Source organism: Bombina bombina, chromosome 5, assembly GCF_027579735.1.
Source record: "Bombina bombina isolate aBomBom1 chromosome 5, aBomBom1.pri, whole genome shotgun sequence".
Lineage (NCBI taxonomy): Eukaryota > Metazoa > Chordata > Amphibia > Anura > Bombinatoridae > Bombina > Bombina bombina.
In genome coordinates this window covers 261,285,374-261,300,757 of record NC_069503.1, presented here as the reverse complement: position 1 = coordinate 261,300,757, position 15,384 = coordinate 261,285,374, and the positions used below count along the sequence as shown (strand labels likewise).

The following is a 15,384-nucleotide window of genomic DNA, read 5'->3' as shown; positions in this document are numbered from 1 at the left end:
ATGAGCATTTTTATGTAATGTCAATATCACCTTACACAGTACAGAGCAGGAGGAATGTATATTTTTAGGAATTATTTGTGGAAGAAATGACAATACCCTGTCTTTAAAAGATGAGTTTTGGGTCCATTTGAAGAGTCTCAGGTTTTGAAAGAATTTATGTATGCATGAGAGTCCCAGGCATGCGAGCAGCCCAAGACAATTTCATAAATTAATGAGAAATGTTTATGACAGAGGAGCCGTTATGTACATGTTTAGTGGAAAAAGGGGTTGTGCATTATCAAAAGTGAGGAATCCTGAACATTATTTATTAATCAAAATAATAATCTGTAATCAAAATGTAGGCATTTTGGGCATCCCATTCCAAAACTATTGAAATTACTATTGAGTTTCCCCACACCACCCCTTTGCAGATATAACAGCTGCCACTCTCCTGGGAAGGCTTTACCTGCAATTTTGGAAAGTGTCTGTAGTATTTTGTGCCCATTCAGCCAAAATAACATTTGTGAGGTCAGAAAATGATTGGATGAGAAGTTCTGGCTCACAATTAGCATTCCAGTTCATCCTAAAGGTGTTGAATGGGGTTGAGGTCAGATCTCTGTGCAGGCCACTCAAGTTATTTCACATCTAAACTCATAAAACCATGTTTTCATGGATCTCAATTTGTGCATAAGGGTAAATTAATGCTGGAAGAGGAAAGGGCATTCCCAAAACTGCTGCCACAAGGTTTGAAGCACTCAATTGTCTTAAATGTCTTCGTATTTTGTAACATTTAGATGACCCTTCACTAGAACTAAAGGGCTTAGCCCAAACCCTGTCAAACAGCAACCAGGCAATATTCCCTCTTCCACCAAACTTTACAGTAGGCATTTCACATTTTGGTAGGTTGTTTTCTCCTGGTGTCCACCACATCCAGATTCTTCCATCAAACTGCCAAATAGTGAAGCGTAATTTATGAATCCAGAGAACACTGCTCCAGAGTCCAGTGGCAGTGTGTTTTACACTACTCCAGCTGACCATTGCACAATTTGATGTGAGGTCTGTGTACAACTTCTCTGCCATGGAAACGCATTTCATGAAACTCCTGACTCAAAGTTCTTGTTCTGTTGCTTCCAAAGGCAGTTTAGAACTCTGTAGTTTGTGATGCAATGGATGATAGGTGATTTTTATTCTCTATGTGCTTCAGCACTCAGCAGCCCACTCGGTAAATTTATGTGGTCTACCACTTTGTGGCTGGGCTTTTGTTGCTTCCAAACTTTTCTACTTCACAATAATAGCACTTACATTAGACCAATGCAAATCTAGTTGCCAGAAAGTTTACAAACTGACTTGTAGCAAAGTTGGCATCCTATAACAGTGACACATTTATAGTTAGTAGACCCATTGTGCTGCCCATGTTTGTTTATGGAGATTTCATGACTATTTGCTGGATTTTATGCAACGGCTAGCAATGGGTATGGCTAAATAATTAGTAGGGGGGACCACATACTTTTGGCAATTTATATTTAATAGAAGGTTAGGTTTGGGGTGAAGAATAGGAAAAGAGCTAAATGATTAAAGATGATGGTTAGTTAGAGTAGGGGTTCATTTTGGACTAGGTCATTTAGGCCTGTGCCTAGAACAGCAGGATTTAGGGTGGTAACAGATTTGAAAGTGTAGTTCTATGGCATGATGCCACCCAACTTGCCTCCCTGTTTTGTCTTTTTAGTTTATTGGTCACGTTTAGTGGTATTATAAACATAGCACGCTAAAATGGAATTTATAAACAATTTAATGACATTTTCACATTTTAAACAATTTACATTATTTAATTTCAGGTATTATAATGCTGGAGTATCAGTTGGAGCTGCAGAGATGCTTTTGCATTTAGACAGGGAAAAAGAGGACACCGTTCTCTGGAGGATATACTATGATCAAGGCAACCAATGGTTAAAAGCATTTATTCAAATTGATCGCCTATCTCAACCATTCCAGTTATCACTGAATAAAGTTAGTCTTGGATTTTATGATGGAATATCAGCAATTGATGATATTGTGTTTGAAAACTGTTCTCTTCCTCCCGCTGTTGAAAATTGTACTGGATCTGATGTTTTCTGGTGTAAAGTTACAAAGGCTTGCATAAGCAATTTATTGGTGTGTGACCTAATTGATGATTGCGGTGATGGATCGGATGAAGTCAGCTGCGGTAAGTGTTATCTCACTGAGTTCCTGCATTATCCATAAACAAAGTGTTTTGGTAATTTCTGTTAGATTAGAATTTAAACTGTTTATTAAAGAAGTAATTAGGTTAACAGCAATCATATCTGACATATTAATTGTGGTTGCGATGGATTAATTAAGGTTGTGATGGTAAAAAAAAAATCAGCAAATTATTCAGTTATCTTTGATTTGTACAAGAGTACACATTAAAATTGTTGTCAATAAAAAGGTTTCTTACACAAAACATCATCTTAAAATAGCAATATATTAACATATTCAGTCAGCCTGCACAATGTGTTTCACTGGCTGGCTGAGGGGGGCAAGAGGGTTGGAAAGATGAAGCAACAGCTATCCTCCTCTTTCAAAACAAAAATATTGGATATATTATAATAGAAAGGGCCAGATTACGAGTGCAACACAAACATTTGCGCTCAAGTGATATTAAACGGACATTCAACACCAGAATTTTTGTTGTTTTAAAATATAGATAATCCCTTTATTACCCATTCCCCAGTTTTGCAGAACCAACACAGTAATAAATAATAATACACGTTTAACCTCTGTGATTACCTTGTATCTACCTTGTATCTAAGCTTATGCAGACTGCCCCCTTATTTAAGTTCTTTTGACAGACTTGAATTTTAGCCAATCAGTGCTCACTCCTCGGTAAATTCACGTGCATGAGCTCAATGTTATCTATATGAACACATGAACTAACACCCTTCAGTGGTGAAAAATAGTGATGTTGAAAACCTAAAAATTTGGTTTTGTGAACTGCGAACGCGATCTCCCGCAAAAGTTTGCGAACCGGCGAACCGGGCAAACCCCCATTGACTTCAATGGGCAGGCGAATTTTAAAACCCACAGGGACTCTTTCTGGCCACAATTGTGATGGGAAAGTTGTTTCAAGGGGACTAACACCTGGACTGTGGCGTGCTGGAGGGGGATCCATGGCAAAACTCCCATGGAAAATTACATAGTTGATGCAGAGTCTGGTTTTAATACATAAAGGGCATAAATCACCTATCATTCCTAAATTGTTAGGAATAACGTGCTTTAAAACATCAGGTATTATGTTGTATCGATCAGGTAGTGTAAGGGTTACACCCGCTTCACAGTGACAGACCAAACTCCCTCAGCGGGTACAACATCATCATCATCACACCGTACGTTCATGTGTTTAATGCTGCCTGACTGAGACATATCCCTGATATCTACCTCTGGCAATCATGGTTGCGCATCAATCATTTCTTCCAACTGATGTGTAAATAACTCCTCTGACAGATCGAGTGAAGCAGCTGTGGTGCTAGTGTTGGTGGTGGCGGCAGGCGGGCAAGTGGTAACTTGAGAGGTGCTACCCGAAGATAAGCTGGAGGAGGATGGTGCGTCAAGGTTCGGAGCGGAAGCTATAGAAGATTGGGTGTCCTGTGTTAAAAAGTCAACTATGTCCTCAGAACTTTTCGAGTTCATGGTACGTGGTCTCTGAACACTGGGCATTATTCTAGGGCCAAAGGGAATCACAGCACCATGACCATGACTGCACCTGCGGGGTGGCCTGCCTCTGCTTGTGATTTTTTTTTAAATGTACACTTACACTACTATTAAACAAGATATGAGTGGTGCCACTGGGCAAGTGGGCACAGTATACGCTGTGAGCCTGACACAAAAAAGCAGACTGATGTTTCATAGTCCAAAAAGTTTTTTTTTAAATGTACACTTACACTACTATTAAACAAGATATGAGTGGTGGCACTGGGCAAGTGGACACAGTATACGCTGTGAGCCTGACACAAAAAAGCAGACTGATGTTTCACAGTCCAAAAAGTTTTTTTTTTTTTAAATGTACACTTACACTACTATTAAACAAGATATGAGTGGTGGCACTGGGCAATTGGGCACAGTATACGCTGTGAGCCTGGCACACATGCTGGCAGGCAGGCAACTGCAATTAGATTACACAAGCAGACTGATGTTTCACAGTCAAAAAAGTTTTTTTTTTTTTAAATTTACACTACTGTTACACCAGATATGAGTGGTGGCACTGGGCAAGTGGGCACAGTATATGCTGTGAGCCTGGCACACACACTGGCAGGCAGGCGACTGCAATTAGATTACACTAGCAGACTGATGTTTCACAGTCAAATTTTTTTTTTTTAAATTTACACTACTGTTTCACCAGATATGAGTGGTGGCACTGGGCAAGGGGGCCTGGCACACACGCTGGCAAGCAGGCAACTGCAATTAGATTACACAAGCAGACTGATGTTTCACAGTCAAAAAAGTTTTTTTTTTTTAATTTACACTACTGTTACACCAGATATGAGTGTGGCACTGGGCAAGTGAGCCTGGCACACACGCTGGCAGGCAGGCAACTGCAATTAGATTACACAAGCAGACTGATGTTTCACAGTCAATTTTTTTTTTTTTTTTAATTTACACTACTGTTACACCAGATATGAGTGGTGGCACTGGGCAAGTGGGCACAGTATACGCGGTGAGCCTGGCACACACGCTGGCAGGAAGGCAACTGCAATTAGATTACACTAGCAGACTGATGTTTCACAGTCAAAAAAGTTTTTTTTTTTAAATTTACACTACTGTTACAGCAGATATGAGTGGTGGCACTGGGCAAGTGGGCCTGGCACACACGCTGGCAGGCAGGCAACTACAATTAGATTACACAAGCAGACTGATGTTTCACAGTCAAAAAAGTTTTTTTTTTTTTAAATTTACACTACTGTTACACCAGATATGAGTGGTGACACTGGGCCATAAATTATTAAACTGCTTGAAACTATTTTGTATGATACAGTTATTATTAAATAATATAAAACTTTTTGAGTGCTGATATCCCTGGCTTTTTTAAGAGGCTACGTAAGTATCTTCTTGCTCTCTTTTCTTTTTAAGAATAAATAAATGTGTTTTTTCAGGGTCTGCACCATACTAAAATTAATTAAATTTACTTTTTTGTTTATCTCCCCATTTCTTTTATATATATATATATATATATATATATATATATATATATATATATATATATATATTGTATATATATTTATGAATAAATAGAACATATTCTTCTATGTGAAGAACATTAGAATCTGAAATATTCATATTTTCATGTCGGGTTAGCACACAGGAGAATATGCAATTAGTAGAGTTTTAGTTTTATTTCCACTTTTTTTTTTTTCCATTGACTTCCATGGGGGAATAGGTTATCACTTGCTCGATATTCTAACTTTTCTTTCTGCTCGCGTTGGGTTAGCACGAGAGCGATAGCTTTTTACTTTCAACTTGTAATACCAAGAAGTGCATGTCTAACGCAATTAGTGCTCTAGCTAAAGCACTAAATACAGCTCCACTTGTAACCTGGCCCAAAATGTTTATCTATTTGTGCCAAAGAATATACATTCTTTAAATTTTGTTTCCATTTTTTTCTATAATTTGGGACTTTCCAATTCTGAGAATTGGATGTGCACACTGCAGACATCACAAGCCTGATATTGCTACATATCTGGCCTAATTTACCTCAGCAGAATATACAATACTGCAAAACAATGAAATCACAGTAGCTTCTCTAGTAACAAGTAATCCATCTAAGACAAATGGTGGTGGTAGTGTGTTTGTTTATTGAAAATCATTTTTAGTGTACAGATGATTTTACACAAGTGTGGTGTATTCATTTATTGCAAGACGGCAGACATTTCTGCAGGTTGACATTAAAGGGACATTAAACCCCAATTTGTTTCAGGTAGAGCATATGATTTTAAACAACTTTACAATTTACTCCTATTATCAAATTTGCTTCATTCTCTTGGCATCCATTGTTGAAGGAGCAGCTACAAACTACTAGCTCCTAGTAATGCATTGGTGCACCTAAGCCTACCAAAGTATGCTTTTCAACTAAGGATACCAAGAGAATGAATCAGAAAAAAAAATGGAAAGTTATTTAGAAATTAAATGTTCTGTTTGAATCATGTTCCTTTAAGTATCAGTTCTCTGAATATTCAGGACTTTACTCTTTCAGTCTATCTTATGTGGAATGTTTAAATGAAAAGTGAGGTAATGCTTTAGAAATCTCATTTTTACTATAAATGGCAAGCACTTCAACTCTTGTCTTCGAAATTGTAAAAAGGAGCTTAGAATTAAAGTTTACCATTTCAGTACATCCTTACACATATAAGACCACTCACATAAATTTAAAACTTCTTATAGCCTTGGTTTGGTATTTATTTTTCACTGTTAAAAGTTTGCTCCATTGCCCTTCAAGCATGTATCCATTTTGACACTCCATTGACAAATCACATCCCCTACTGTTTCTTGACAAAATGTTTTAGAGATGTGTTAAATTAACTATCAGTAGCATGTATTTTATGTTTGATTACAGAGATTGAATAGATTATCACACAAAACCTGTTCTATGTCCTTCTGTGGTGCAATTCCATGCAGTTGTTTTAGTATACCTTATGGAAGCACCAGCCCTGCTTTCCTCTTCAATTATATAAAAACCATATTTGAAATTTCTTCATGTTCCTAGTCTGATACAATCTGTCAGGCCCTGAATCTAAGGGACGCCATCTTGGATGACATCATTTAAAGGGAAATTTCATTGTTCAGAAGACGTCAGAAGAAGAGGATGCTCCGCGCCGGATGTCTTGAAGATGGAGCCGCTTCGCACCGGATGGATGAAGATAGAAGATGCCTTCTGGATGAAGACTTCTGCCGACTTGGATGAAGACTTCGGCCCGTTTGGATGAAGACTTCTGCCGGGGGTTAGTGTTAGGATTTGTTTAAGGGTGTATTGGGTGGGTTTATTTTTTAGGTTAGGGCTTTGGGCCTGCAATAGAGCTAAATGCCCTTTTAAGGGCAATGAGGAGCTTAGGTTTTTAGATAGGTTTTTATTTGGGGGGGTTGGTTGTGTCGGTGGTGGGTTTTACTGTTGGGGTTATTTTGTATTTTTATTTACAGGTAAAAGAGCTGATTTCTTTGGGCCAATGCCCCGCAAATGGCCCTTTTAAGGGCCATTGGTAGTTTATTGTAGGCTAGGGTTTTTTTTTATTTTGAGGGGGCTTTTTTATTTTCATAGGGCTCTTAGATTAGGTGTAATTAGTTTAAATTTTTGATCATTTAGTTTTTATTTTGTGTAACTTAGTGTTTATTATTTTGTGTAACAGTGTTTTTTATTTTGTGTAACTTGGTGTTTTTTATTTTTTGTAACTTAGTTGTTAGTTTTTTGTAATACTAATATTAAATAGTAGATTTAAATAATTTGAGTAGGGTTAGGTGTTTAAATATGTAATATAGTTTAATTTAATTTTAGTATAATAGTTAGGGTAGATTAATTATCAGTTTAGTATAGTTTAATGTAATTGTAGTATAATAGTTAGGGTAGGCTAATTAATAGTTTAAAGGGACATTAAACCCAAAAATTTTCTTTCATAATCCATATAGAGAATACAATTTTAAACAGCATTCCAATTTACTTCTATTATATAATTTGCTTTATTCTTTAGATATCCTTTGTTGAAGAAATAGCAATGCACATGGGTGAGCCAATCACCAATGACATCTATTTTCTACCACCAATCAGCAGCTACTGAGCCTATCTAGATATGCTTTTCAGAAAAGTATATTAAGAGAATGAAGCAAATTTTTACATCCTATCTGTATTGGTAAATTAAAGATCTAGACATATGAAGGGAAGAAAATTTCATTTTGGAAGAAAATTTCGTTGCGAATATTTTTTTTTTTTTTGTGTAATAATTTTTTTATTGAGGTTAGGATAGCATATACACAACAGTCTCATAAAAAGGTAAAAACTCAACAAGATACATTCTACTGACGTGACATGACATTTAGGTACCTCATTTTTTGAGTCAAGCAGGTTTGCAAAGTCCTCAATCTATCCGGTCCAGTCAAGGGACCAGAAATTAAACAAGGCCCTTGAGGACATGTTAACGGAAATAATAGTACAAATCTCAGTTTCAGCATATATAGAATAATACAAGTTATGGAATGAACATACAGTATTCAAATAGAACAAACTTCAGTTTCTAATCTATACCTAGTATCTGTTAGCACTGAACTCATATTGAAATATATGAATTGTTAGGACTATTATCTAAAAGAAAACTGCTAAGGGACAGGAAACTATAAACAAAGTTTAATTACCTGTGTTGAAACCCAGAGAGCCATTCTAGGGAAATACAGGAAAAGTCTTAGTCATGGCTCTGCGGGTTGGACAGAGACTACTGAACTCTGTCAAATGATATGCGGGGAAGAAAGAAATCCTCCCTAACCGCACAAAAATGGTGGGGGGCGGAGGGTAGACCGCAAATAGTGTACCTTTCTATTGGTAGTGTACATATCTAGCATCTTTAGTATCCATCTAAATGGCTGCTTCAATTCTATATGAAAATTACGTTATATATAGTATGTTCTGACTACACTAGAAACATAAAATATTAGTGAAGCCACTTAACAGTATCTAAAACTGAGTATAAGGGGAGTAGTAAAAGGGGACTCATAATTCTGAGTGATAAAAGCTAAATGTGAATAGTTAACTCACAATTAACTACTATAGGTAGCAAGTTCCAATTAGGACTACTCATAAGAGATGATGGATATTAGACAATAGTAAACATAAATACAATTCACTCAGGTGAGTCCACAATAACTTAAGTGCTCACCTTAGCGGTTGTTTCAAAACCACTAAAAAAAAAAGAAAAATGTATACAAACTGTAGCACATATGTGTGAGAAGCAGCCAGTACATACAAATAGATAGTTTCCTTAATAAGCAATACATTGTTAAAATAGTCTATTGGTACTATTCAACACCATAATACGAACAGGAGTAGCCTAAATGTTAAACATTATTTTAAGTTATAACTCAAAACTTTCCCTACTAACAAGGGATATTCTATGTATTAGATATTATTATATGTTATTGCTCTCACTACCAACCCCAAAGCCTGCACATATGCTCAGATACAGGAAGAAAATAGCAGTGGGGCTATGGAACCACCCTGCAGAGAGTAAGCTAACATGTGATACCTGTAATGCTTATTTCCTGGTCAGCAAGTAACTGGTAGAAGGGTGGTTAATCTGCATGAATATGTACAGTCCTGCTCTAAAATAAAAGAAGTTTAAACATAAACTTAGTTCTTAAACTAAAATAAACAGTGAAATGTTAGGATCTGCAAAGAGTAGCAACACAGAGAAGCAAGAGATGTAGAGGTCCACGTGGTTTCAGGGATTACAGCAACTCTCTTCACTGGGCAACAAGTGTAGGTTAGGGTGCACGTCCCTACAATTATCAATGAGTTCCAAAAGTAAACACACACGGGAGCAGTTGTGGGTGTAAAATCTACACAGATTCAGGCAATATTGTTCTTAAGAGTAAACTCGTCAGTATAGAACATAGCAACTATGGTGTAATAGACAGTAGCGTAGCACCCACACAAGGGGACAAATGTCACCGCAAAGAGTCACTGGATTGTATATCAAATGTTCGTCCCTCTTTCAACAGTTAGCTACTTGCATGCGGTCCCTAGTTAAATCTCAGACAGCAGTGTCGTCATAATCAGGAGAGCGAAAAGAAGGAGAAAAGAAAAAAAAGGTATGCTAGGTTAGTTGTTCCCAGCCGTGTAGAGGGTGAGGGAGATCAGCCTATTCCGGTTTTCTTGCAAAGAGAGATCTGACCAAGGACGCCCCTGCCATCCCCTCCGTATCCCTGGGAAACCGGCCCAAACACATGTGCAGCGGGCCGAGTACACTGCGGGGTGTCAGGGTAGCGGGATAAATGAGGCCAGCTGATAGAGTAAGTCACCTCTGGGGTTACAGCCTCCCGGTCAGTCACAGCCACAAACCTGTATCCATTTGTCTCAGGGAACCCATCCTCAGCGTCTCCCTCAGCTATTACCCGCTGCATGTATAAGTGGTACGCACTTTGCTCCAGGAAATTGGCCGCGTCTCCCAGGTCAGAGATGGATGCTGAGTATCTGCTGCTCCCGTAAGCTGGGATGGACTCTGAGGGGCAGGCCGCAGCCGGTAGAGAATGTCGGGCATTATACCATTGAGTGACGCTCCCTTGTGAGCCAGGTGCCGCTGCTGCTCCTCCATGAGGTTTAGCGCCGTCAGCCTCCGCACCTTGGGGTCTAATAGACAATATAAGACGGTCTAGCCTGCCCATCAGTTTGCGGTCGTAGTCTTCAAAAAGGGCTAACATAGCCATGTGGAGATCCGCCATGATAGCACGGCCTCGCAACAAGGCCGCAATGTATAATCCAGAGAATATGCTGTGAAAGTTCTTTTCTCTCTTCTTTCTCTCCCTCTAAGTTGTGTAACAGGGTCTTAGATAGGAATTAAAATATGTCTCCCCCTTATTATGAGGAATCAGGTGAAGGAGAAAAGCCTAAAATCTATGTTAAAGCCAGGAGCTGCTGTAACATGCTTCTTGTCACTTCGGCGGTTAGCTCCGCCCCCCTCGTTGCGAATATTTGAGGAAATCCATTTCTTGGAATATTCGTTTTCTGCACTATTTGGTTTTCATTTAGTTTAGTAGCCCTTGCCATGCTAACAGGAAGCTTAGCCATTCGGCTTCCAGAAGGTCCTGGGTGCCAAGCACACTAAGCCTCCTGTTAGCATGGCCAGGGACCTGGTAAGAAAAGGATCGGGTTATTGCACTCTCCAAAAATGTTGTTTTCTTTAAATTTTTCTGGTGCATTCATTCTGATATCCCTTTTCTTTTGTGAAAATGAAAATCCAATTTTTGGTACGAATGTGCATTAGTCCGAAAACAAATGCACATCTCTAGATGTAACTTTGAAAAAAAATCTAATAATACTATAGATAAGGATAGTAACTTAAACAGGTTCTAGCACTAGTTTATGTGACATTCCTTTGATGAGCTTATTTTGAAATTTGCATAATTCACATTTATCTGAATTGTCATGAAAATGCAATTATGGATATATAATGTTCGTATATGTATTTCATTAATACACAATTTGCAAGATAAATGGTAACTGCAACTGTTGTACCTATGTATACTACTAGTTATTTAAAATTAACTAATTATTTATAAGTATCATTCCCTACTTCTTTATGACAAATTAGCAAATTACTGCACATAAACACACCAGTATAAATACATCAGGACACATATAAATAAAAATGCACACCACGCCAGACCACAGTTATGCATATGACCTTAATCATATATGGTCACTTCTTTAGTCCTGATATCGGCCCTCAGCTTTAAGGCTGTTTTGGTGTACGCTTTCTCATGTGACCATTGCTTCTTAACATGTCCATAATCTTAGAGGATGACTGATAATTCTCACGCAATTGCTTTTGCTTGTGCAAAAGTGTGAGTACAGGTTACTTTTCTGGGAACATTGTCCACACTCAGCATGATAAATGGGGACCATTGCTTACTGCTGTTTACTAACACTGTGGTCTCTGTACACTGGCTGATTTATAGTAAAGCATACATTCAGGGCCAGCTTTAGGCGCCCTGTGTGCGAAAAATCTTCACAGCGCTCCTCCCTGGCCACACCCCTCAAAAGGAGGTGTGGCAAGAGAGGTGATCTGAAAGACAGATAGAGTAGAGAGAGACAGAGAAAGGCATAAAGACAAAGACAGATAAGCAAAGCAAGGGATGGACAAAGACACACAGAGACAGTGAAAAAACCGAAATATGTTTGTGATTGTTTCTGTGTGTGCAATGTCAGCATGTGTTTTGTCAATATTTCTGTGTGTGTAATATCAGTATGTGTTCAAGTTTTTGTACATGTGCAAATAGCAGCGTTTGGACACATACACACACAGATTTACACTTTCAGATTCAAAGGTGTCTATTTAACAAGGGTCGAATGGCCCCTGTTCCCCTTGTTTCTGTGCGAGCCTTCAGGCTTGACGGAAACAGGAGTTAAGAAGCAGTGGTCTTAAGATCGCTGCTCCTAAACTCATATGCCGCCTCTGAGGCAGCTTATAGCAATCCGCCCGATCATGTACGATCGTGCTGATTGACACCTGCTGCTAGCGATTGCCCGTGAATCTGCAGGGGGCGGTATTGCACCAGCAGTTCACCAGAACTGCTGGTGCAATGATAAATGCCAACAGCATATGTTGTAGGCATTTATCGATGTGCAGCAGACATGGTTCGCTATAGCGGATCCTGTCTGTCCGCACATATATAAATAGACCTCATACACTCACAGATACACACATACACTCAGATTCACTCATTGATTGATATGCACACTAACACTCTCCGCATTTACACTCCAGTCTCTCTCTTCCTTTTATATGCTCCTTCCTCCCCACCTTTCCACCCCCTTCTCTTTCCACCATTTCCACATCAATTCCTCCCTCCCTCTCTTGCACATCAATTCCTCCATCTCTTCCATGTCCATTCCTTTATGTCCATTCCATTTACTCTCACCCTCCTCTTCCATGCCCATTCCCTCCATTTTCCCTCCGATCTTTCATCTCCATTACTCCCTCCCCTTCCATATCCATTACCCCCTTTTTTTTTTTTTTAAAGTTGCAAACAGCAGAGTTTGATTTGTGCCATATATTAAAATAAAACAACTGTCTACATTTATCAACTGATAAATGCAAAAGTCAAACTGATACAGATTTTTTATTTTTTTTATTGTCTATTCAAGCCTTTTTTTTTTTTCAAAATAAAGCTTTATTAAATTAAAATGGATTCTTGACAACATGAATTTAATGTATACATTGCTTTTCATCATCAACACAAAAACAAGTGTCTTTTCATCTATTTCTAACTTTGATCAATTCTTACTTAGATAATTATGTGTTCTTAACCTTTTTGTTTTCGTGGGGGTTGATAACAGTGTTCATTTACCCTCTGCCTTGACCCCTGATAGTTCAGTTTTGACCTCTCCAGTGTCTCAAGCGTTGTCACAATCCATTACCCCCTTTTATCACCATTACCCCTCCTTTCATTTTAATTTCCCCTTCTTTTCATTTCCATTACACCTTCCTTTCATGTCCATTAGCCCGCTTTCCCCCATTTCCTCCCCCTTTCAGATCCACTAGTTCCCAATCCATTTTCATTATCCCCACTTTCCCCCCTGTCATTTCCATTTCCCCCTTTCCTCCCCTGTTATCTCCATTCCCCCCTTTAGCCCCCATCTCTCCCACTCCATCTCTCCCCCTTAGCCCCATCTCATGCCCTTTAGCCTCATTAATTCCCTCCCCCTCTTTAAGCCTCAATCATTCTTTTCCCAGGGCTCCAGTGCACTTGTGCCACTCTCTTATGGCTAGATTTAGAGTTTTGTCGGTAACGACCCGCGTAGCTAACGCTGGCTTTTTTTCCCCCGCACCTTTTAAATACCACTGGTATTTAGAGTTCACAGAAGGGCTGCGTTAGGCTCCAAAAAGGGAGCGTATAGCATATTTACCGCAATTGCAACTCTCAATACCAGCGGTGCTTACGGACGCAACCAACTTCAAAAACGTGCTTGTGCACGATTCCCCCATAGAAAACAATGGGTCCGTTTGAGCTGAAAAAAAACCTAACACCTGCAAAAAAGCAGCGTTCAGCTCCTAACGCAGCCCCATTGTTTCCTATGGGGAAACAGTTTCTAAGTCTGCACCTAACACTCTAACATGTACCCCGAGTCTAAACACCCCTAACCTTACACTTATTAACCCCTAATCTGCCGACCCCGCTATCGCTGACCCCTGCATATTATTTTTAACCCCTAATCTGCCGCTCCGTACACTTCCGCAACCTACATTATACATGTGTACCCCTAATCTGCTGCCCCTAACACTGCCGACCCCTATATTATATTTATTAACCCCTAATCTGCCCCCCACAACGTCGCCGCCAGCTACCTACAATAATTAACCCCTAATCTGCCGACCGAACCTCATCGCTACTATAATAAATGTATTAACCCCTAATCCGCCTCACTAACCCTATAATAAATAGTATTAACCCCTAATCTGCCCTCCCTAACACCGCTGACACCTAACTTCAAGTATTAACCCCTAATCTGCCGACCGGACCTCACCGCTACTCTAATAAATGTATTAAACCCTAAAGCTAAGTCTAACCCTAACACCCCCTAAGTTAAATATAATTTAAATCTAACGAAATAAATTAACTCTTATTAAATAAATTATTCCTATTTAAAGCTAAATACTTACCTGTAAAATAAACCCTAATATAGCTACAATATAAATTAATTAATTTTAGGACTAATATTTATTTTACAGGCAACTTTGTAATTATTTTAACCAGGTACAATAGCTATTAAATAGTTAATAACTATTTAATAGCTAACTAGTTAAAATAATTACAAAATTACCTGTAAAATAAATCCTAACCTAAGTTATAATTAAACATAACACTACACTATCAATAAATTAATTAAATAAAATACCTACAATTATCTACAATTAAATCTAACACTACACTATCAATAAATTAATTAAATAAAATACCTACAAATAAATACAAATAAATAAACTAACTAAAGTACAAAAAAAAAAATCTAAGTTACAAAAAATAAAAAAATTAATTACAAACATAATAAAAATATTACAACAATTTTAAGCTAATTACACCTACTCTAAGCCCCCTAATAAAATAACAAAGCCCCCCAAAATAAAAAAAATTCCCTACCCTATTCTAAAATTAAAATAGAAAAGCTCCTTTACCTTACCAGCCCTTAAAAGGGCCTTTTGCGGGGCATGCCCCAAAGAATTCAGCTCTTTTGCCTGGAAAAAAAAAACATACAATACCCCCCCAACATTACAACCCACCACCCACATACCCCTAATCTAACCCAAACCCCCCTTAAATAAACCTAACACTAAGCCCCTGAAGATCTTCCTACCTTATCTTCACCACACCGGGTATCTATCACCGATCCGTCCAGGCTCCGAAATCTTCATCCAAGCCCAAGTGGGGGCTGGAGTTCCATCATCCGGCTGAAGTCTTCTATCAAGCGGCAAGAAGAAGTCCAGAAGAGGCTCCAAAGTCTTCATCCTATCCGGGCAGAAGAGGAGATCCGGACCGGCAACCATCTTGATCCAAGCGGCATCTTCTATCTTCATCCGATGACGAGCGACTCCATCTTGAAGACCTCCGGCGCGGATCCATCCTCTTCTTCCGAAGTCCTAAGTCCGAATGATGGTTCCT

At 38.7% G+C, this 15,384-nt stretch overlaps 1 protein-coding gene across 1 annotated transcript in view; it reads left to right on the top strand.

The window, feature by feature from the left end:
* The window catches only part of MALRD1 (MAM and LDL receptor class A domain containing 1), a 998,487-nt gene that overhangs the window by 93,652 nt on the left and 889,451 nt on the right, over positions 1-15,384 (top strand). Inside the window, exon 8 of the mRNA XM_053715701.1 lies at positions 1,815-2,182. Coding sequence (XP_053571676.1) covers positions 1,815-2,182 — 368 coding nt within the window. The remainder of the gene's footprint in view (positions 1-1,814; positions 2,183-15,384) is intronic.